At 47.9% G+C, this 17,007-nt stretch overlaps 1 protein-coding gene across 3 annotated transcripts in view; it reads right to left on the bottom strand.

Moving 5' to 3' along the window:
* Positions 1-17,007, bottom strand: part of LOC142587440 (cyclin-dependent kinase-like 4) — a 96,775-nt gene that overhangs the window by 9,807 nt on the left and 69,961 nt on the right. For all 3 annotated transcript variants that reach the window (XM_075698459.1, XM_075698462.1, XM_075698460.1), the window contains exons 6-8: positions 13,066-13,263; positions 10,842-10,924; positions 8,149-8,208 (exon numbers count right to left, since the gene is read on the bottom strand). In XM_075698459.1, coding sequence (XP_075554574.1) covers positions 8,149-8,208; positions 10,842-10,924; positions 13,066-13,263 — 341 coding nt within the window. The remainder of the gene's footprint in view (positions 1-8,148; positions 8,209-10,841; positions 10,925-13,065; positions 13,264-17,007) is intronic.

Genomic DNA, 17,007 nt, shown 5'->3' with positions numbered 1-17,007 from the left:
TGAAGTGGGAAATATGCATGTGTTACCTCGATGATGTTGTAATCTTTGGCCGCACGTTTGAAGAACATAATGAACGCCTCAGCCTTGTTCTCGACTGCATCGAGAAAGCTGGACTGGTTCTAAACTCAAAGAAATGTCGCTTTGGCGAACGTCAAACACTGGTCCTGGGACACTTAGTTGACAAGGATGGCGTCAGACCCGATACTCGTAAGATTGAAGCGGTGAGCTCCTTCAAGCCACCACAATCAGCACGAGAACTTCGCTCATTCATTGGCCTATGTTCATATTTTCGTCGTTTTGTTCCCAGGTTTGCCGACATCGTTTACCCGTTGACAAGTATTTTGCGACAAAATGCATCCTTCAATTGCACACCAGAGTGTGACGCATCATTTTCTCAACTGAAGTTTATACTAACGTCAGCACCGCTCTTGCGTCACTTCGATCCGTCTTGCCCAACTGAAGTTCACACTGATGCTAGTGGAATTGGGATAGGAGCGGTGCTTGTACAACGTCACAGTGGCGCAGAACATGTAGTCGCATATGCCAGCCGTTGCCTGAGCAAATCTGAACGGAATTATACGGTTACGGAACAGGAATGCCTGGCAGCTGTTTTCGCCATACAGAAGTTTCGGTGTTATCTTTACGGTAGACCATTCAAGATTATCACCGACCATCATTCTTTATGCTGGCTGGTCGGTTTGCGTGATCCCTCTGGTCGCCTCGCACGTTGGGCACTGCGCCTCCAGGAATACGACTTTGTGGTGTCGTACAAGAGTGCCGTCGTCACGCTGACGCAGACTGCCTCTCTCGGATTCCTCTTGCGGCTACCGACTGCGATGCTGAGAATTTTGACGACTGTCTCGCTGCTGTTACTTCTACGTTCCCTGACGCGGCAGACTTTCAGCGAGAACAACGGAGTGATGTTACCCTCGATCCGCTTTTTGTCGCCGCCCGTACTTCTCAAGGCAGCGGTCGCTTTACCGTCCGTGATAAATTACTCTACAAAACTAATTATTCCGGGCATGGAGCGCGTTTTCTGCTTGTTGTTCCGGAGAGCCTTCGCTCCGACGTTCTACGCGCCATGCATGACGATGTGACATCCGGCCATTTCGGTTTCGTACGAATGCTACACCGCACGCAGGAGCGCTTTTACTGGCCCAAGATGTACGAAACAACCAAGCGCTATGTCGCTAGTTGTGAAACGTGCCAACGTCACAAGCGACCGACCACCGCAGCCCCGGGTCCCCTTCGGCCATTGACACCACCCAACACGCCATTCGAGCAAGTAGGCATTGACCTTTTGGGTCCATTCCCGTTATCTAGCAACAAGAACCGTTGGATAATTGTCTGCGTAGACCATCTTACACGGTATGCCGAAACTGCAGCCATACCGTCTTCCACCGCTGCTTGCGTGGCGGTCTTCCTGTTGCGTTCCGTGGTCCTTCGTCATGGCCCACCACGTGTCATCATCAGCGACCGTGGTCGCCAGTTCACTGCTGATGCCATTGAAGAGCTACTTCGTTTTTGCACTTCCCAGTTCCGTAATTCCACGCCGTATCATCCACAGACCAATGGCCTCGTTGAAAGGACGAACAGAACGCTGACCAACATGCTTGCCATGTACGTCTCCTCCAATCATAAGAACTGGGACGACGTGCTGCCCTTCATCACTTACGCATACAACACGGCGAAACACGAAACCACGAACTATAGCCCATTTTATCTCCTCTATGCCAGGTTACCGCGAAGACCTCTGGACACTTTCTTACCGTTCGTTCTGCACAGTGACGATTCTGTATCGAAGACTTTGTGTCTCGCCGAAGAAGCGCGTCCAATAGCTCGTCTTCGTACTCTGGCCTCGCAAAGTCGTTCGAAAGAGCGATACGACAACCGTCACGTACAAGTATCGTTGGAAAAAGGTGACTTGGTCCTTCTTTGGACACCGCAACGCAAGCGTGGATTATGCCAAAAGTTATTGTCACAATATTCAGGCCCATTTGTAGTTGTGGACCGCCTGAGCGAACTCACCTACGTCATAGCTCGCCTACTGTGCAACGGTCGGCGATCAAGCAGAACTCAGCTGACTCACCAACCGGCCTCTCCAACGCTTCGTCCTCTTCGTCTTCCCTTCTTTTCTCTTGTCCGTGCCTTTCGTATCTGTTACAATATTTCCGAAACCGACCAAGTGGCACATGTGCTAAAAGGTATCGCCGACGACGCTTTCAATTTGCTTGTTTTCGGCAACGTCTCGACTATCGACGCCATCATAAAAGAATGCCGTCGCCTTCAACAAGCTAAGAGCCGCCGCATCTCATACCACTTCACGCAGCTACCCAACACTGCTGCTACGGCGAAATGTGAGGGTCGACCGCGTCAGACCACCACCTGTGACGACGTCAACCGTATTGTTCGCCGCGAACTCGAGGCCGCCTGTTCGCCAGCTTTCTCCGCGACGCCTCCTGATCCGCCAGCAACCACCATTGCGATGATTCAGGCCGTCGTCAGAGAGGAATTTGAGAACATGGGTCTGAACTCCGTGTGTTCCACATCTCAATCCAGCGTTCCCCACTTCTCTAGCGGCCCTCCTCGGCCTCGGCAGTCCTTTTCTGCCACATCTCGGCGCGACCCGTCCGAATGGCGTACCCCTGATGACAGGCCGATGTGCTTCCACTGCTGTCGCATCGCCGACGTCGCTCGTCACTGCCGCAACCGACGGCCACCACCTCCTCGGACATACGCCGCCGCTCTTTCCCGCATCTTTAGACCATCTGTTCCCTATGCCACCCGCCATGAACCCACTGCCGCTGATGCGCCTGCTCCGAATCTTCGCTACAGCCGCTCGCCCTCACCTCGACGCCATCAGTCTCGTTCGCCCCAACCCCGTCGCTTCTCTCCGTCGTTTATCGCCTCCCGGATCCAGCCGGAAAACTAGGCACTGCAGCTTCTGGAGGTGAAGCTGCGTTGTCGACCCTGCCCTCAAATCATCTGCTCACGTCACCTACGAACCATAACCTTCTTGAAGTTGACGTTGACGGCAATCCTGTCGCGGCACTCATCGATACAGCAGCACATCTTTCAATTATGAGTGTGGCTTTCAGCCGACGACTGAACAAGCTCCTCACCCCAGCGTCGGCACACGTTGTCCGCGTTGGGGATGGCGGTACTGTGCCGATCATCGGCATGTGTACGGCGCGCGTCAGCATCGCCGGCCGCCACACTCCTGTCCTCTTCACCGTAACTGCTCATTGCCCCCACGACCTCATTCTCGGCCTCGATTTTTTCTCCGCGCATTCTCCTCTTATTGACTGCTCTTCCAGTACCCTTCGCCTTGATTTGCCGATTCTCGCAGAACTTTCTGACGCACCCTACTGCCACTTACGCCCCACCGGCTTTCTTCGCCTGCCGCCAAAGTCAATAGCCTATATTGAACTGTTGTCTTCCCCATCAATTCCTCCTGGTGGCAAGCATCTCGTCACTCCTCTGCCCGACATTGCACTACAGTATGACGTTACCGTGTTAATAGTATACTTACTATTACTGCGAACCCCACTCGCATGCCTGTCTTTAATTTTTGATTTGCAAAGCAAATTCTACCGCAAGCTATTAGCTTTTCCACCATTCATTGTCTCGGCGACCACCACGTGGCAGCGTTAACGACCGATGGTTCTCGCGAGTAGGCCCCTCGTGCCAGCCTCAGGCGCCGATCCCAACAAAGAAACTGGTTGCGACGGACCTGTCCTCTGCGCAGGCTGAAGACCTTTGCCAAGTATTATCGTCCTACCGAGAGATTTCCGACTTCGACGATCGCCCTTTAGGCCAGACGCTCACGGTCAAGGATCATATTCTTACTGGCGATGATACGCCTATTCACCGACCACCGTATCGAGTTTCTGCTTCGGAACGCCGGGTAAATAAATTGAAGTGAACAAAATGCTAGATAAAAACATAATTGAGCCTTCTTCGAGTCCCTGGGCATCACCTGTGGTGTTGATTAAGGACGGCACGTGGCGCTTTTTTGTAGACTAGCGTCATGTGAACAAAATTACTAAGAAGGACGTCTACCCGCTCCCACGTATAGACGAGGCCCTTGACTGCTTCCACGGTTCCAGCTATTTCTCTTCCATTGATCTTCGTTCGGGATACTGGCACATTGCTTTTGACGATATCGACAGAGAAAAAGCCGCGTCCATCACACCTGATGGCCTATACCAATTTAAAGTAATGCCGTTTGAATTATGCAACGCCCCTGCCACCTTCGAGCGTATGATGGACTCCTTGCTCTGAGGTTTCAAATGGTCCACATGCCTCTGCTACCTCGACGACGTCATCGTCTTCTCGCCAACATTCGACACTCACCTTGAGCGTCTAACAACTATACTTGATGTATTTCGAAAGACGAAGCTGCAACTTGACTCATCCAAATGTCGTTTTGGCCACTGCCAAATTACTCTTCTCGGCCATCTCGTTGACGCTTCCGGAGTACAGCCTGATCCCGACAAAACTCGCGCTGTCCGACAGTTTCCAGTTGCGAAGACAGCCGCAGTCGTTGGCAGTTTTGTAGGGGTATGTGCGTACTTTCGTCGTTTTGTTCCAAATTTTGCAGCAATTGCTAGACCCCTCACTAGTATTTTGAAAAAAGGTGCACAATTTTTGTGGGGTACTGCAGAAGCCACCGCGTTCTCTCGTCTCGTCACTCTTCTAACCTCACCACCCATTCTCGCCCACTTCGACCCTGGTGCCCCTACAAAATTGCGTACAGATGCCAGTGGTCATGGCGCAGGTGCCATGTTAGCCCAGTGTCAGCGTGGCCAGGATCGGGTTATTGCTTATGCGAGCCACTTCCTAGCGCCAACGGAGCGCAACTGCTCCATTACGGAACGAGAATGCCTTGCTGTTGTCTGGGTGGTTGCGAAGTTCCGTCCTTACCTTTACAGTCGCCCTTTTCCCGTTGTCACTGACCATCATGCTCTCTGCTGGCTCTGATCGCTAAAAGATCCTATTGGCCGGTTTGGTCGATGGGCTTTGAGGCTACAAGAATTTTTATATTCCATGGTGTACAATTCTGGCCGCCTGCACGAAGACGCTGACAGCTTGTCGCGTTACCCTGTTGACGACTCTGACTTCTACAATATTACCAGTACTTCTTGCGTATTTTCTGTATCACAGCTGCTTAATTTCGCCGACGAGCAACGTCGTGAAGCCTACATCAGACCACTCATCGACCATTTTGAACGCTCTCCGGCCGACGCTGCTCTACGCCTCTTCGTCCTCCACGACGGTACTCTGTACCGTCGTAACATTCATCCGGACGGCTCTGAGTTCCTACTTGTCATACATAAGCACCTCAGCTCCACCGTTCTAGAAGAGCTTCACGATGCACCAACGGCAGGACACCTCGGTGTATCTCGAACCTATGACCGTGTACGTCGCCGCTTTTTCTGGCCGCGCCTTGCCCGTTCCGTACGACGTTACGTCGCTGCTTGTCAACTTTGCCAACGACACAAGAAGCCTTCCCAGCTCCCCGCTGGTTACCTGCAGTCGCTCGACATCCCTGCCGAGCTCTTCCACCGTGTCGGCTTAGACCTTCTCAGCCCATTTCCGGAATCTATATCAGTAAACAAGTGGGTTGCAGCCGCGGCGGACTACGCGACCCGCTATGCCGTAAGCCGCGCTCTTCCGACCAGTTGCGCAGCTGATGTTGCGGACTTCCTCCTGCATGATATCATTTTTATGCATGGTGCTCCGCGTCGATTGCTGACAGACCGTGGCCTTACGTTTTTGGCCAAGGTCATTCACGACACCATGCATGCCTGCTCAATGCAGCATAAATTTACCACCTCCTACCACCCCCAAATAAACGGCCTCACTGAGCGGTTGAACCACGCCTTTACAGACATGCTATCCAAATACGTTTCTGACGCCACCGTGATTGGAAGCTGGCTGTACCTTACATTACCTTTGCGTACAACTCTTCCCGTCTCTAAAGTGCTGGCTTTTCCCCGTTTTACCTCTTGTATGGCCGAGAACCGACGCTACTACTGCACTTTGTGCTTCCCTCCACCACAGCTTCAACTAGCGATTATGCCCGTGATGCAATCGCGCGCCTGCGCGCTCTCGTCCACAAGTGTCTCACGACAAGCAGAAGCAATGCTACGACCGCCGTCACCGTGATGTCTATTTGGTGCCCTGCACCCTCGTGTTGCTTTGGTCACCATCGTGTAAAGCTGGCCTTTGCGAAAAACTGCTTTCCTGTTACACAGGCCCATATCGCGTGCTACGCCAAGTGACCGATGTAACCTATGAAACTGTTCTAGCCACGCCCACTACGTCCTCCGCTGTGACAACCAGTGACGTTGTACACGTCGCTCGATTCAAGCCCTACAACTCTCCACGCACCTTGGAGATTTAACAGCACCATGACGGCGCTTTTGCCGCCGGGGAGAGGGGGGAGGGTAGTATTACGATATCATTGAGCGATGCTCAAGAGACGAGCCGCCGCGAGAACGACGATGAAGTTGGTCAATGCACTTGGCGCGAGCGAGTGTGGGCCTGGCTGCCTGGCTCCGGTATAAATAGCCCGTAAATAGCCTGTAAATAGCCTATTTCGTATGTGTCTTTCCAGACCTAACAATATAATTGTTATCGCAATAGCATTGATGAGGTTTGGCAGTACAAAAACAATACTGAGCTAGAACAACGGCAATGAGCAGTACATGAACATACATATGTTATTTACTGCCTCTTTTCCTTTCAGTAATAAATAAATATTGAGGGTCGGTTAATGTCATTTGACCCCTCATATCATCTCACTGTCACTCCTAGCCCAACCAGGAAGTGAACGACCGCCTAGAACAACTGCGACGCGAACAGACCAACTTGGACATGGACCGGTTCCTTCTTTTTAGCATAACGGACAACTATTCAAATACGCAACGTAACCACGCAGACAGGGTCCCACAGCTCGCCAAAACCAGAATTCCAAGTCCTACAACAGCCTCCGAAACCACATGCACTACGCTGCACTATCTCGGAAGTCATGAATGTTTGCACGGTGGACGATAAAACGGGACATGACCAGACAACAAAAGTGAACGAAAGGAAGTGCAAATATCTTTGCGCAATATCGCCTGCCAATCTTACAGCCTCATCGTACTTTATATCTTTCACATTAATTTTCCCGTGGCTAAAGTTTTTACGTGTCAAGGCTTCCCATGTGTTTTTCTTCTCGTATACGTATATTTGGAGTGGCGGGCATTACAGAAGATTAGGTTATGTTGGAGCGCTTCCCTGGCTTCCCCGCAAATTCCTCACTCCTTCCCGGGGCACTTTATCCTCTATCACCCAGTCCGAGCTTCAAAATCCCAAACAGTGTTCATATAATTAACAAGAAGAGATCAGTTTTTATAGCCTTGTAGCTTGTCATGCAGCAATCCAAAGCCCGTTTATGTTGCATTTCGGCTTTCCAGAAATTCTAATCGTAATATCTTACTGCTACAGGCAGCCTGTACATCTTGCACCCCCTATACACTGCGTTTTAAGTGCGCTTATTTGCCGCAACTGAACTGTACAGTAGACAGATGGTTTTCGCATATTGGCAATAAATCACAATAGCGCCTCAGCGATGAATAGAAGTCCACACGCTTTATGTAAGTCAGGGACAAAAGATGGTGCACCGTGCTCACAGAAAAAATACTTAATTTTGTCATATTCAGCGTGCACAAGCAGCCACTAAGCGGTTCACTTTGATTCTCCAACGAAAAATTTATTTCGAAGTCAGGTGCATACATCGGTCACGGTGAAATTTATGGCTTTCTCATTAGGTGGCGGTCCGCAAACTTTTGTTTCCTGGTTTGCGTACCACATGCCACTGAACACACTCGCCCCGTGGCGTGTATACTTTTAATCGGGATGGCATGACGGATGGCTTTCACTACGGGTGTTTACGCTATAGAGCCACCATATTGACAATACCCACGGGATGAGGCATCATTAAAGCTAACATTTCTCGCTTCGGTGTTCACTTCTTCTGGGGGCCAACGTGCTCATTATTATTTTAGCTAATTACTATAGGGGCTTGCAATCTAAGTCCCAAGCCAAAGATAAACTCTGAATTATTGTTCGTTGCCAGCACTACTCGTCACTGCTCACCTTCAAGAAATCTATTCCGAATGTGTCCACGGCAGCTGGTATCGCAGATTGCAGTGATTCCTGTAAGAAGGAATCAAAATGACTCATCACTACATGCTTAAAAATCAATGCAACGTCGCTTCTTCGTTGTGATATTTAAACTTTATTGCAAGTGCAGTGCACTTTATTCCAAGAGCATAGGGGTTCTTTCCTTTCCTTTTTGTGCTAGGCCAACAGCACGAAATGTTCAAACGCGCTAGGCGTTACTATGAAGTTTTCAGGGCTTTGGTGTTTTGCACCTTCCGAGCAAAATTCGGTAAAGCATGGGATGCTTCCCTGGCATTCTGAAAGAACCAAATGGTACCGGATCTCTAGATGTATTGAGAATGGCGCACATGTTAAGGTGGTGGTGGCCCGCAAGTTTGACGTGTACACCTTAGTTAAGGGCTTTCAAAATAATTCCTGTATACTCGTTTTTATTTTATTTTATTTTATTCTGTAGAGACGTTATACAACGCGCGTAATTTGTTTGCACGTTGTCAAGGGAGAAGTGAACCTGCACGAAGATTCCATTTGCACGAAAATGGAGAGAATGATGTGGGTGATCTACGCCGAAAATTTAAACTCTGTAGATGACGGCCTCTGTATAAACTTACGTGTACAAGACGTTGTGAAGTGCTGTAAGCGTGTTTTACAAACTGCGTAGAAAACTTCGCGGTGTCGTGAAAGAGCATAATGCGATTTAGAGTTTACATTTGAAGGAACTAGGAGGCATGTTATGGTTTACATGGATGTAATCACAAAAGTGTTAGTAAAACACGAGTTTTGTAAGAAGTAATTCGTATGGAAGCTCGAAAGCATTATGCGTAACCTTTGCCAGTGCCATAAAAAAAAGTGTTGCTGCACAATATTCACATTTCGCAAAAATTGGAGACAAATTGGAGGTGATATCTGATCAGAGTTTACAGTTTATGGGATGATTACGGGTTTAGCAGATAGTGCCTGAGTATTCTTTTTTTTTTAGTTCCAGACGCCATATGAAGCTCGTCGAATGTTTTCACACTATTCCAGTTAAGATAACACCCATGTTATGCGAGTTGGAATAAAGAGCAGATTATGGGTGACATGCAGTAAATTTTTGCGGGTTTATTGTGGGATCTACAGCAAATTATTGTCAAGCAAACGTGAACGATATAAGCGTGTGAAATTACGACGCATGCAAATTTTCCGCGCTCTCCTCAGGGAAAGATATGTGATACGGAGTTCAAAATTCGCGGAAACAAGAGGCATACTAAGGCAGACGTACATAGGAAGCTTAAAGTGTGCCCGCTAGGAACCGTCTTTACAGATAACTTAGTGCTCAAAAGCCTAATACAGCCATAACCAGCAATATATTCCAGTTTACAAGAGATAACCAAACGTCGCACGAAACTTAAACTTGCAGGACGTGGCATCTATGCTTTATCGTCATGGGCTAGCAGTGCTTATAATGCTTGGTATAGCAGAACCGTTGCAGCAAATTGCTCGGATTTTTTTCCCTCTGTCTCGTTGCGTGCAAAGTTCTTGCGCTAGCTTTTACTTTTTAATTCAACTTCAGCGGGCGCTTTTAGCTTTGTAGTTCTTATCACTTACTGCCTTATATGTCAAGTAAATGTCACTCTTCTGAAATCTTCCAAAGTTTTCTTGACACTCCTTGGCAGGTGAAACTTTTACGACCTGCCGTTCTTGCCCCTATAGTTACAGGCGGCGTTTGTTTGTTTTTTTACGCTCTACAACGTGCAAACTGAAACTAATATTTCGTTTTCACACTCTTTGACGTATAAACTTTCCTTGTTCATAGCCTTTTAAACCTCCAGCACCTCGACCTTTTATTTTCAACGAACGTCCACAGTCTGTGTCAGTTTCCTCCCACGTCATGTGTTTGTCTTTTTCCTTTTAAAAACCTTTCATGCAATGGGAAGCAAGCGCGTTCAGTAATTTCTTGTAGTGTCATTTGTCTCTTCAAATCAGCGACGTGCTTGGAAAAGTGGTCCTAAAAAATAAGTTATGGGGTTTTAGGTGCCCAAACCAACATCTGATTACTGTTCACACCTTAGTGGGGGAGTCCAGGAATTTGGAACACCTGGGCTTCTTAACCTGTGCCTAAATCTAAATATACGGGTGTTTTCGCATGTCGCCCTCATCAAAATGCGACCGCCGCGGCCGGAATTCAATCCCGCGAACTCATGCTTAGCAGCCCAACACGGGAATACTTGTCCTGAAAGTGGGAGAAATGTATCTTTCCGACACATCTTATAGCCTTAGTGGAAGAAAGGTCATATTATGGTTAGGTTGCTTAAAAGATTAGGTGTGTCTTACTTATTGGTCTGCGTGGTACGCAGTTTTCTACCTCCGATGTCTACGTCTTTTATTACAACTGCAGCGTTTAACGCAAGACATCCACCCCTGTGTGGTATTTTTGTGCGTTTTACTCAAATAATAACTAGTGCCGGGATATTTTGTTATTTTTTCATTTAAATTATCTCATGAACAAGCGAAAAGGAGTAGCTTACGCCAGGATAATAATAATGTTTATGTGCCATCATACATGTTAGATAGGAGGGCGGACGGAAAAAAAGCTGCTCACAGGCAGCTTGACGAGCCCAATATCCCTGCAAATTGTGCACAAAACATTCTTCATGCATTTTGATGCCATTAAGAACATGTTTACTTACGACTACGTCAGGATCGGGAATGCTGACTCCAGCAAAAAAGTCGTTGGTCTTGAAGATCTGCAGGTGCCTTGGTATAAGTTCGCCTGCGAAAATGAAAAGAAGGCATCGAAAGTTTAATGCCTTTTGGATCCATGTTATTTAAACACCTGCTAACAAGGATTACGATACGCCTTTGCGTGCACCTGCAATATCTGCTCGTTCCGTGAGCATTTCACTTTGGTGCGGTGCTTACGCGCTGTATGTAAGAACTCTGGTCGCCATCACATATATCTTCAACCATCTTGCAAATTCAATTGACTGACGTGTGACGTGAAAACCGAACAGATGGATAGTGTGGCAGCGCAGCATTACTGTTATGTTATGCGCAGCATTACTGTTATGACCGCTTTCGCTGGCCTAGTCAAACGACGCGCGTTAAATTTGGAGAAACGGCAGGACCGGCTATTAATATCCTATGAAATAAGCAATGCGTGCGTTGCGAGATTGCGGCTTCCGCTTTTGCTGAGGTATTTTGAAATACGCCGAAACCTTTGCACCTTCGCCGAAATATGAATGTAGATCGCCGTTCCCGCCAGTCATCGCAGTCCGAGATCACTACAGTGAAATGCACGGCCATATATGGGGTAGGTCTGTTAACGAAACGAGTGCGAAGAAGTTGCAGGGGCAAACTATCGAATGATCTTAGCGTAGTTGTTTGTTTAGACTCTCATACGAATATAGTTCGCACACATGCGCGGAATGTTGGTGCAGATACGCATATAGGAACGTTGCTTCTCTCCCTGCGGGATGCCGCAGGACTCTTAAAAATAGTTCTGAGTTCATACAAAACGTAGGACTTCTTCGTGCGTGAAAGTTTACTGCTTTCATTTTACTGCGCGTTTTTTTGCATGTGTGAGTTTGTGCGTGTGCGTGCGTGCGTGTGCGTGCGTGCGTGTGTGTGTGTGTGTGTGTGTGTGTGTGTGTGTGTGTGTGTGTGTGTGTGTGTGTGTGTGTGTGTGTGTGTGTGTGTGTGTGTGTGTGTGTGTGTGTGTGTGTGTGTGCGCGTGCGTGCGCGTGTGTGTGTGTGTGTGTGTGTGTGTGTGTGTGTGTGTGTGTGTGTGTGTGTGTGTGTGCACGTGCGTGCGTGCGCGCGTGTGTGTGTGTATGCGCTGTTTCCCAGTGTCGCGAAAAAGGTTACGTCAGACCAAAGTAACATTTCTTGAAAATATTGGGCATGCCAGTTGTTATTCGTGGACAAACTTAAATGCGCTAGTTGCATTACAAGCTTCGAAAATCTTTAGTGCACCTTCATTATCTGCCCATTTCCATGCTTTATACCAAGCGCTCGTGTGTAATCGGTAAATAAAGGCCCCGTCGTGTTCATATTCCATGGAAATACGGGGATTGTTATGGGTAATGTGTAACCAAAGTTCAATGTGGGATGGCTATTTATTGCCTTTGCATAGATCACTCATTCAACTGCTCCTACGCATTATAACTGCGCTTTAACTTTCACGAAAGGCGCAAAATTTAACCAGCTGTACACCCAACGCACCCAACGACGAACACCCAACGGAGAACTACAACAGCCCATATTATGGCATCCCAGATGTTTGCGTGGACTGTATTCTAACGGACAGTCCACATTTTTGATTAATGGCAAGTTCAAATTGCACGATAAAGTAATGCACTTGGAAATACACGATTTTACTATGGCAAAGGCACTTTATCCATGGCCATGCCCCCCTAGACATGTGGGCTTTGAGAGCCCTATGGTAATTCTTTGTACAGAGCAAGCTAAGTAATTTGATTTCATATGCATACCCTTGTACACTTTGCTTATAGAGAGTGTTTGCTTTTAGGACTACAAGAACAATGGCATTCATGTGTGTGCATATATTAGTTGTTATTCCATATCGAATGTGACATTCTACTACTTACCTCCGGATCTCACGTTACGCTTCTCTTCATTAGCTCTATTTTTTGTCGTGCTCACACTTAAATTTTTTTGTAAATAAAACATAGTACGTTAATGTCTTTGGGGTGTAGGTTTGCACGTGTTGCATAAAGAAAGGATTCGTCCTATGTTCTCTAGCTGTATATTGAGATAATCGGCCATATTGTATTCTACCTTCCAGTCTGTAACCGGTTATTGAACAACAAACAAACAAAAAGCCTACTCGGCTTTCACAAATCGCCGCGTGTTTTAACGTACGCCCTTAAAGAGCCGTCGCATCACCCTCACCCAACGTCCTGCGGATGAGGTACAGCTGGTCGACGTCCGACTTTCCGGGCCACAGCGCCTCGCCGCGCATCAGCTCGGCGGCCACGCAGCCAACCGCCCAGACGTCGACGGGCGGGCCGTACTGCGTGTCGCCCACCAGCAGCTCGGGCGCCCGGTACCAGCGCGTGGCGACGTAGTCCGTGTAGTTCTCGCCGGGACCTTCAACGGAGAAGTTCGACAGTTCAGTTTCAGCGCAAGACGGGGTTGAAAAGTGGCACATTCATCAAGAAAACCCGCGTTATTTTCACGCTATACCAGCATGAACCTATTCGACTTTTCTTAGTTATGTTTCCGGGAAGCATCAACACCTGCTGCGGGTCTCAGAAAAATATTGGGATTAAGCAGTCTAAACAGGGCATGCTTAGATAAAAGCGGTATAAAGCAGTGTTAGTGCGGCGTAAGATAAACGCGCAAAGAAAGCACACCAACAAAATCTAATCAGCTGCATTCGCAGCGTATACTTTACGCGTGGTCATGTCTGTTCGCTAGGATGTGTCTTGTAACACTTGAAGAGACACACACCAAATTTCGAAACTTCACAGTTTCGTGTTGTTTGATTCCTCTGTATGCCCAGGTACCACTTAACGTCATGCCAGTCTTGACCGCCCAGAATGTTAGCATCTTATAACGGCAAGAAACGATAAGCGTGCAAGCGCACGACTTCTCCAGTGCAAGAATAATCTGCTAACTTGTTCGTTAACTTCTTCATGCTAACTAGCCCCATCTTTCCGAAACAATCCTTCGTATGCGGTGATAAATTCCCTTTATTTTGGAAAATCTTATTTCTGTTGTGCCTGAGCGGAAAATTAAAATGCGAAGAAAATGCAAAGCACATAGTACGTGGCAAATTTTAGTCGTGCACGTGCTGTGCTTCGCACCGTATACATTGGCGTAGGGAGATAATAGGCGATGGCTCTGAACTTCCAAGACTGGTGTGGTGGACCTTTCCGCACACTCCGCGTCTTCAAGTCATCCAGCACAAATGGTGCCGAGTTTTATAAAGCGCAGGTTCCCTACACAGCTTCTTAGGCTAAAATCATCACGATGAAAAACTTACGCACAGTCTTTTCCCCTCACTGTTTACAGCGGGTCAAGTGGAGTGCAATAGCTATTTATTGAGCCGAAGTGCTGGCGTAGAGACTTTGGCATTGCGTCGCTGAGCAAGAGTGCGCAAGATGATATTCTGGACGTGGTGGCCGCATTTCGATTTATTTATTATTTATTTATTACACCTCAAAGGTCCCTGAACAGGACATAACATGAGGGGTGGGCACATCGAAAAAGCGGCGTGTCAGGTTAGGTAATGTGGCTGCAAAGATGGTCTTCGATGGCAGCTTTGAAACGAGAAATCTCAGTGATGAGGGCGATGTCAGAAGGAAGGGTATTCCATTCACGGGCTGTGTATAGAAAAAAGAACGTTGATACGTAGTGGAATGGGCGCGTGGTAGATACACAGCATTAAGATGTGTGTGGCGGGAAAAACGATGGGCTGGAATGATGACCTGGTTACCTGCGGGCTGCAAATGAACGAACCTAAAAAATAAAAGAAGACGAGCACTTTTGCGGCGGGAGGTGAGCGAGGGAAGACACAACCTGGATTTTAAGGCTGAAACACTTGTGTTATAGGAGTAGTCAGAAAGAATGAATCTGGCCGCTCGGTTCAGAACCGATTCAATGGTGTTAATCATAGTAACCTGATGGTTGCCATAAATAGCACAAGGCGAAATGCGAAAACACCCGTGTCCCTGCAACGGGGGCACGTTAAACATTCCCTCGAGGCCAAATTCATTCCGGAGTCACCCACTACGGCGTGCCTCATAGTTAACTCATGGTTTTGGCATGAAAACCCCAGAATTCAATTAAAATTCAATGCCGACATAGAGTGCCGACTGCTGATAGCTTCGCGCACTGTGTTCTCGTCGCTTTCTTAGCGTTGCATAGAGACACGCGAGCCCGTAACTTGAAAGTGATCTGCGAAAGGGGCAGAGTGAGGCGTGTTCTCTAAGATCCATAAGCGCGGTGTCGCCGCTTCATTGGCGTCGAAGCGAGAGGCAGCACGAAGGTGAATTCGCTCGCTGCTGCGGGCGCTATCTTGAAAGCGATCGTCTTATGGGACAGACGCAAGGAAGGACGGACGGTTTTTCTCGTTATGTAAGCATGTAAATGCTAATACATTTAAAATTTCCGTGTTCTGTGCATTAGGTGCATGTTAAAAAAAACAGGAGGTAAAAATTAATACAGAGTCTGGTAATGCGGCGTACCTTATAATGAGATCGTGGTTTTATAGCTAATACTGTAGAATTAAATATTCTACGAGGTAATTTAAAAATGACATCTCGGTCGGGCCGCTGTGCAGTCAATTGCAAATGTTAGATTTAACTCCTTGTTGCACTTATATTGCACTACATACTTTGAACTTTACTGACAAGCGGTTGCACTCTAACAATACCAGCATGCGGTATAACTTTTTTCAATTGTCAAGCACTCTTTACATCATCATGCTGTAAACTTTACTTTTTCAATGCGACCCGCCACGATGCCGTAGTGGCTTTAGTGTGTCGTTACTAAGCCCGAGAAGGTGGTATCAAATCCCGACCGCCACGGCTGCATTTCGACGGGGGCGAAATGCAAAAACACCCGTGTACTGTGAATTCGGTGCACGTTAACGAAACACAGGTAGCCAAAATTATTCCACAGTCCCCTCCGCTACGGCGCACCTCATAAACATATCGTGGTTTTGTCTCGTTAAACCCCAGTGTAGAAAAAGGGACTGCGCGAAAACAAAAGAGAAAGTGGGGAACGCAAGGAAAAATGGCTCGGTGTCTAACTTCTCGCGTCGGCCATAGTTTTCTTATACGTATGGTGCCAAACACCCTTTGTGGAACGCCTCGTTTCCTCAGACGACTCGATGGAACTTCTAAGCGACCACTTTGCTTTGTGGGTGACGAGGATCGACAGACCGACTAACTCTTCGCCGAGCATCACCATGGAAGCCCGATGCCGACCTAGTTACAGGTCAAAACTTTCACAGATGGACCACCTCCCGACCAAGTGGGCAGCTCGACGTGCCAGAACACCAAGCTGCTGCAGGAGGCCCGAGCGCTGCTCACCGACTAGAACGCCGACATCGCCAAGCTCAAAAGTATTCTCGACCGGCTGAGTTCCAGCAATCTCAAATTTTCAAGTCTTAATCCCGCAATCGAACAACACATTCCCGACAACGAGCTTGAAGCGGAATACAGCTCTGTATCAGATTATGGCGATCAGGCCATAGGCATGCTGGCCGAATCGCGCTGTCAGAGCCCCGCTTTGGAACGACCTGAAAGCGAGGCGCAACCCGTAGTTTCTGCTCAACCTAACAGGCAGCATCTAACACCGCAACGTTGCATCGAGAATACGATGACCTAAGCCCAACATTCGTGCTTTTAGCGAAGACATTTACCAATATTCAGGATCGTGGGAGCAGTTTGAGGAAACTCTTCTTCTAAACGAGACACTATCGCACACGACAAAGTTCTAGCACTTGCGAAATCACCTCGAGGGAGAGGCGGCAGCGTCGATCGCTGGATTACCGACCATATAATCTTGTTATGCGGACGCCGTTGATCTTCTTAAGGAAATGTTCGGTTACCGAGAAAAGATCTAACAATATCAGTTGTCATCCTTAAGAAAGATTCCGCACGTCGTGTCGGGAAACGTTGTAAGAGGTCTCCGGAATTTCCACGATGAGGCGCGACTGCATATTTGTTGCCTGACCGCATTGAGCGTACCAGAGCTTAGTTTTGCGGCTATACTGGTAGACATGCGGAACGCTTTGCCATGTGAAATTGCACTTCCTTTCGTGCGCGAGAAGCGGATAAAGGCACTAAGGAAGCCTGGCATTGATAACCCTCTGAAAATTGT

Source organism: Dermacentor variabilis, chromosome 7, assembly GCF_050947875.1.
Source record: "Dermacentor variabilis isolate Ectoservices chromosome 7, ASM5094787v1, whole genome shotgun sequence".
Lineage (NCBI taxonomy): Eukaryota > Metazoa > Arthropoda > Arachnida > Ixodida > Ixodidae > Dermacentor > Dermacentor variabilis.
Note: the sequence above shows the minus strand (reverse complement) of the source record. Positions and strands in the feature narration are given on the sequence as shown.